The sequence below is a fragment of the Clytia hemisphaerica genome, unplaced genomic scaffold (assembly GCF_902728285.1).
Source record: "Clytia hemisphaerica strain Z4C2 unplaced genomic scaffold, Clytia hemisphaerica genome assembly, whole genome shotgun sequence".
NCBI classification, from domain to species: Eukaryota; Metazoa; Cnidaria; class Hydrozoa; order Leptothecata; family Clytiidae; genus Clytia; species Clytia hemisphaerica.
Genome location: NW_027104464.1, coordinates 1 through 7,148, shown reverse-complemented (window position 1 = coordinate 7,148; position 7,148 = coordinate 1). Strand labels below are relative to the sequence as shown.

The window sequence follows — 7,148 nt, the reverse complement described above, 5'->3', positions numbered from 1 at the left end:
AGTGCAGAATGTAAGTTCTATCTTGTTGGCAGAGGCTTTTGTACTTTGCATTTGTTGACAATCTCTTTAAAAATGGAAGATATGATAAGGTATTACTGCTTCCATTTCCTCTAAGCTGGCCCAGCTATCACGACCGATAAGTGTTTCTAAGTTAAGTTTCTTGTACCGTCAAGACGTTTCTTCTTTCTCAATTTTCCTTTGCTCTCCTCAATAAAATTCTGTTATTGTAAAACACCTCAATTTGTTATCATTGACTCCAAATGATTTTCTATAATCCATTAATCTGATATAGCTTTTACATAATTCATGCTCCTGAAGAAGATAATGTCCATTCTTCCTCTAAAACAGTTTAAAAATTTCAGTATAATGGTACCCTAAACAGCAGTCGATCAGTTCATAAGAAAAGGTGTTTGGGATTCGTTATCCCCAGTGCTATTCATCAAAATTTCAAAGCACGTTTGGCCACTTGTTGGCTTCTCTGTCGTTTTTACCTCCTCCACAAGTAGTAGTTAGCCATGTATAAAACGATTTACCGATCCCTTCATCGATTGAGTAGTAAGGTTTAGAACTTGTAGAAGCTTTCTTTGGATATTTGGCTGGGTAAGTTCTATTTCTTCCCTTTTAACTCTGCGGGTCATCAAAATAGTAATACCAAGGATGCTTGTTATCTATGTGTTTCTCAAACCTCTCTTGCTTTCAAAGTCTGAATGTAACACAATTTAGCTGGCAGGTAAATTACCTTTATCATTCTCCTTGAATGACAGTCTTCTTTTTCCATTGGCTGATCCATTGACCGAGTGCCAGTCTACGAAGAGCACCCTCCGGCGGGCCATTATGGCCCTCCTTATAATATTCAACGTTCATAGTTTCTCTTTTATACCTTTCTAAAATAATATGTATATTCTTTACGGGGTCCTTTTGTTTTTTGTTATTTTTTGAATGCATTCTTTAAGAAACTTGATGTTTGATTGGTTATATTCTTACGAGGGGTATTTGTATTTTGCCCGCCAAAATGCACACATAAGTGCTGTTAATTGTCCATTTCATTTTGTGAATACGTTTATCTTTTGTTCTCTTTAAATATACAATCATTCAGGTTTAAAATAGAACATATTTTTGTAATGTTGTCTATTTTGTTCATTTTTCATGAACAATCCATTTGAATCATTTTGTAACAAATTGATCATTAACTTATACTGTTTAAATAAGAACAAATTATAGCTAACAACAAAGATAAAATGTTCCTATCAAAAACTACATAAACTGTTCTCACTAATGAAACAACAGTTCATTCCTTCTATTTTCAAATGAACATATGAACTTTATTGTTCCCCTTCTCTCAAGGGATAATATGTTCCTTCCATACAAAGGACAAACAGTTCTCCGCGGTAAAGTGAAACTGTTCTCTTACGTATAAGAACACTTTTGATCCCGCAAAAAAGAATAAAAAGGATCATTGTTAAAACTAGATCTGTTCAATTCAAATTAAACAATTCATTCTCTGCAACAAGAACAAGAAGGAATTAAATGGAATTCTCCAGGGCATGATTTCTCAAACTGTTCAATAAGGAACATAAAAGAGACTCAACTGGTGTTCATTCATTGTACATCGCAATGCGATATTAACGAAATCAAAGTAAGAATCGTCCTGCATAGAAAATTCCCTAGGCACCAAGAAATGAATACAGATTCCCTAGATAACGACTTTATATATGATAGAAATCCTTTGTTGTAAACATTGTTACTTGTTGTGTAATATAGAATTCTATGATATGGAAGAGTATAAAAACATCTACATTAAGGCATATGAACGAGGAGTGTTCACTTCGCGTGAACAAGATGTCAGTTCAAAGAACACTGAGAGATGGCACTGTAAGAAATGGATTGAGGAATTTCCTCATTCCAATTTTTAAGGATCGGTTCTACATAGTTTCTATTCGATGTTTATGGGACGTCGTTGAAAAAGATTTAGGAGTAGCTGCATATAATATCGATACAAAGCGTCTTGAACTGGAGAATATTGTTGACTCCTTTGAAAATGTTGTGGCATACTTTTCTTGCACGTGTGCAATGGAATCGAACAATTTGAGAGAGGAGCTGAAGAAAAAACGGGATGTTGTTGGTTATGAAAATGACAATGAATTTGAAGATTATGATGAGGACGACTCGCTTATACCCGGTAACGAAGATTTCTCTATATTTCTTATTTTTTAACTGACGTCCATTAATTTCCTATAACGCCCTTTGAAATTTATTTCCTAATTATAATATTTTTTATCACTTCAGGGGTGGCATTTTGGATTGCTCTGTCCACGACAAAACATGGTGCCTCAAAATTTGAAACGGAAATATCCAAAAAGATCATGCTTGCTGGTCTTAATGTCACATCTTGCCGACCAATTCAAACAAGAGGTAACTAAAGCAATGTCATAAGACTATTTTTTCCAAAATTAAGCTTAATCCTATCTGTAAAATGAAGAAATGTTAACTATCAATGTGAACAAGAAATAGCTTACGCAATGGTATTAGGCTATTTTTATTAAGAATTTAAATTAACTAAAACACAGCACACATATTAGAATTTTTTGTTTTCTGTTTGCAAGTGATTTTTGCTAACTACTAACTACTCTTTTGTGCTTAATTGTAGGGGGTCACTTTGCAATTTTTGGAAAAAAATCACCCCCATTTCACTTTATAATGACCCCTCCCCCCCATTTTATGGATTTTTCCCCGAAGTACCACCCCCTGCTTATTCCACCCCCTACAATTAAGCACAAAAGAGTACTAGAATAAAGTCATGTGGTGGATTAAAAAATAAATTGTGCCAAATGATGGAATAAACTTGATATAACCCAAATTTATACAATGCTGGATGGTTTTCAGGCTCTCAAATTTATTATTAATAATATGTGAGGGATCTCATTAGTGTATGCCTATGACATCACTTCATGATTTTTTATACATATCATTAATCTGGTTAATAAGGTTTGTTTTGAGTTTTACTTTAATTATATTGATGACGAGAAAGGGCTGTGGTCTGGAGGTTATGAAAGTAAGCCGAAACAACGGTAACAATAATAACTCCTATGTATTATAATATTTTGCTGGATGATTAAAAACTTATCAACAGGAATTCAAAAAGGTTCAATTCATGTACTTGAGCAAAATATGGAGAAAACTGGAGAAAATTATCTTTGTTTTTGATAGCTTCAATTTACTATTATTTGTATTGTTTTCAGGTTGTTGTAGACGAAATCATTAAAAGAAATTCTAAGATCATTGCTTCAACTGTCGATTTGGTATCTGAAGATGTATGTGATAAAATGAAAAAACTATCATTAGATGAAGCAACAATTGCTGCAGTTTGTGAATCAACCCAAATATATTCTAATCCATTTTTTGGTCTACACACCAAGTACATGCAAGATAAATACCTTGAAGAGCATATTATTTTTACAAAGCCAATAGAGGTTGAACTTGGAAAGATATTGAAACAAGTGCAATCACCAAAAACAGAATTAAAAGAAGTTCCTGAGACATGTGTTTACATATCGATAATTGATAAGATTCAACATTTGTTATCGAATGACGAAATGGCCACAGTATTATTACAAAAGCCTAAGTTTTCCAGGGAAGGTGTTTTTATGACATTTTTGATGGATCCTTTTTTAAGAACTCCCAATATTCTGATAGGGAAGAACCTGTTTTCACTATTTTACTTTTCCAAGATGGGGTTGGATTGTGTAATCCAATTGGCAACAGAAATACTAAACACAATATGGTCAATTTTTACTGGACCCTGTGCAACATTCCTCCTAAGTATCGATCCAAACTCAGTGCAATTAATTTGTTAATATCAGTAAACAAGATTAAGCTGAATAAATATGGTTTTGAGGCTGTCATGAAACCATTTCTGGATGATATGGATAAGCTTTTTCGAGGATATTTTTTTACTATAAATGGCAAAGAGCAGCTTTGCTTTGGAAATGTTATTTTGTGTATTGGAGATAATGAAGGCCAACATCAAATTGGCGGTTTCAAAGTTGGCATCGGTTTTGCCCTACGTAAATGTCGTCGTTGTTTTGCCACTGCCGAAGACATACAAGGGAATTTGAAACCAACCTTGTTTGTTAATCGATCAAAACAAGAACATTGCAGAGTTTGTCAAATTATTGAAACACTACCAAATGGTACCGCAAAAGATCAAATTCAAGTTAATTACGGTATTATTGGTAGATCAGCTTTGTCATTTTTGAATGATTTTGATGTTACAAAGCAATTACCCAACGATATTATGCACGATCTGTTAGAAGGCGTTGTACCTTATGAAATAAAACTTTGTTTAGAAGCCTTAATTAAAGACAAATTTTTCACATTGGAAGAATTCAATTACTTATTGCAAACTTTCGAATTTTCTTATTCTGATAAAAAGAGTAAGCCCGAGGCGTTGAAGTCAAGTATATTCACCACAGATGATCGAAAAATTAAGTACAGTGCAGAAAATGCTCGAATCCTTTTAAAAATTATTCCTTATCTACTGGATGTCTTTCTCCCAGTGGATAATGTCTATTTTCAATTCTTATCATCACTTTCAAGGATTGTTGCATTGGCTTTTTCGCCTTTATTTACATTTGGCACTATTGGATACTTGAGTCAAATCATTGAAGAACATTGCAGTGTCTTCAAAAGTATCTTTCCTCAAGAAAATTTGATTCCGAAGCATCATTACTTATTTGAAACACCTTCCCTTATTCCACGCTTTGGCCCTCCAGTACGCTACTCGTGTATGCGCTTCGAAGCTATGCATAAAACATTCAAGTCCTTCTTACCTTTTTGTAATTTTTCTCATTTGGAAACATCACTTGCGAACAGGTACCTAAAACATACAGCCACGAGTTCATTTCTCTGTTCTTCACGAGAGGATGGTCCTGGAAAGTCTATTCCACCTGCAGAGATGGACCTGATTCGCAAAAAACACCCATTTGATGATTTTCCAGTACATTCGAGCTACCTGAACTGGATAACTTTAAATGGTACCAAATACATAGCTAGGCATTGTTTCCTCGCAGTAGACGCAGATTCCAATACAGAGCTCCCAATGTTTGGGAAGCTTGTAAAAATCATATGCGCAAAAGTTCCTATATTTGTGTTAAGTATGTTAGAGACATTTCGTTTTGATAACGACTTTGTCGGATACCAAGTATCCCCTGAATTCAGTCAAGAGCAAATGAAACCGTTTACTGGTCTCTTAGACTACAATATTTATCAAGTTGTAAAAAACCAAGCTGATGATCGATTTGTTCCTTTAAAATATGACCTTTGCGATATTATCAGTGAACATATTTGTGGGAATAACCCGTTAATGAAATAGTTACTATTATAGTTTTTGATATAGCATTCTTGACTTAAGAACGTTCTCTCTCTTACTGGCGCGTGTAGGCAGCGTATAGCACGTAACAAACTTTCGCTATGTTTTCCCATTATTTTCATATCGATTTTAAGTTGGATAATCATTATGTCGCTAAGTTTACCGTTTGCCAAAGATCATTCGCATTCAAAATTCTGCTCTATTCGTTAGGCTCTTTTTGGTTTTGGTACCAGCCTGGTGGGGGCATCAACACTCTTTCTCATAGTATTGTAGGTACAACTACTCAAACTTTATTTCACCATTCATGTTTTTACCCCATAATCTAGGATTTGTCTATGGTCACTGCTCTTTTTGCTACATCTTGAAAAGTGATTGTCGGGAGAAATTCATTATATGCAAAAGTTTTGTCGAAGACTTTTCTCTCACATGCTACGAATATTTTCAAATAATTTAGGCTAAATTATTTTGTTTTCATACTATATTATTATAGCTATTATCGACTTTGTATGGCTAGGGTATTTATATATCAGCGTTTTCAAGATTATGATTTTGAAGAAACCTTGGATTATGTTAACCGATTTTAACAATGACTAATTTCAAATCACTCCCATATATGTTTTTTCAATAGAGGGAAAATTTTCACTGAAGACCAATTTTTCAAAAACGACGCTATTATGGTGTATGGTGACGTAGGGACTCCAAGTGCAGAAAGATAACGTAATGAAATTACTGATATGGCGGGATGCTAACTGCCTGGGGATTAAATGGTGTTTGTCCGAGGGAGGTCTTGGTTAAAAGTCATAATGATCGGGAGAGGGAAAAACACTAAAATCTGTATCCCGCCAAACTTAGGAATTCTAATTTCCATAATTACAAAATACCGTCCTCGGTGGAAGATTATACCCAAATTTTCGTCCCAAAGGAAATAATCAAATAAACCAATTTTCACTGTAAAATATTATACTATTTTTTCCATCCCCACTGAATTTTCTGACTTTGAAACTAAATCCCCTGTCATAAAGAATAAGGGAATATCGATCCCCATCTAATTTCAGTCCGTCTTTTCCACCCACTGGCTAAAAAGATTCTACCGGGTCTTTGAGAAGGGGGTATAATAGACCTTTTTAAAAGAGGACGCCCTCTATCGAATAATTAAGTAGTTCAGTAGAAATTACGTAATAAATATACCTTAAAACCAATGATCAACCGCACGGTAAGTTTTCTTTTATTTACGACTGTTACCTAAAAGTGTCTGCGCAGCAAGCTAAAAAGTAGAGATTAATCCTCAGGTCTCGAACTAATGATTGCATGTGTATTTTCTAGCTTGTCGCGCGGACACTAACAACCGTAAAGAAAAAACTAGCGTGCGGCTAGAAACCTTTTTGCTTTAATAAAGAATTCTTACATTAAGAAAATTTCAAATTAGAGGAGTAAAATTTTCTTACATCAAGAAAACCAAAAAAAAAAACAGAAAATCTATTTTCTTACGTTAAGAAAACCAAGAAAAAAAAAATCTGTTTTCTTAAATTAAGAAAGATTAAGAAAATCTTTCTAATTCATTTCTTAGGTTAAGAAAGACTAAGAAAATCATTCTCTTTTTATTAATAATTTTCTTAAGTCGATATTTTTCTTAAATACTTTAAACTGTCTTCAGAAAGCTTATTAACTGTGACGTACTTTTTCTTAAATCAATATTTCTATTCTAATGAAAAGAAATATTTTCTTGGGATTTCTTAAGATAAGATAATTCTTTTTCTTTAAGAAATTATTTTTTGCAGTG

At 33.7% G+C, this 7,148-nt stretch overlaps 1 protein-coding gene across 1 annotated transcript; it reads left to right on the top strand.

The window, feature by feature from the left end:
• Positions 1 to 72: 72 nt before the first annotated feature.
• On the top strand, positions 73 to 5,371 carry LOC136821118 (uncharacterized). Its single transcript, XM_067077343.1, has 6 exons — positions 73 to 89; positions 1,345 to 1,411; positions 1,915 to 2,118; positions 2,287 to 2,412; positions 3,240 to 3,362; positions 3,674 to 5,371. The coding sequence occupies exons 1-6, from the start codon at positions 73 to 75 to the stop codon at positions 5,369 to 5,371; spliced, it is 2,235 nt and encodes a 744-aa protein (XP_066933444.1).
• The last annotated feature ends 1,777 nt before the right edge of the window (positions 5,372 to 7,148 follow it).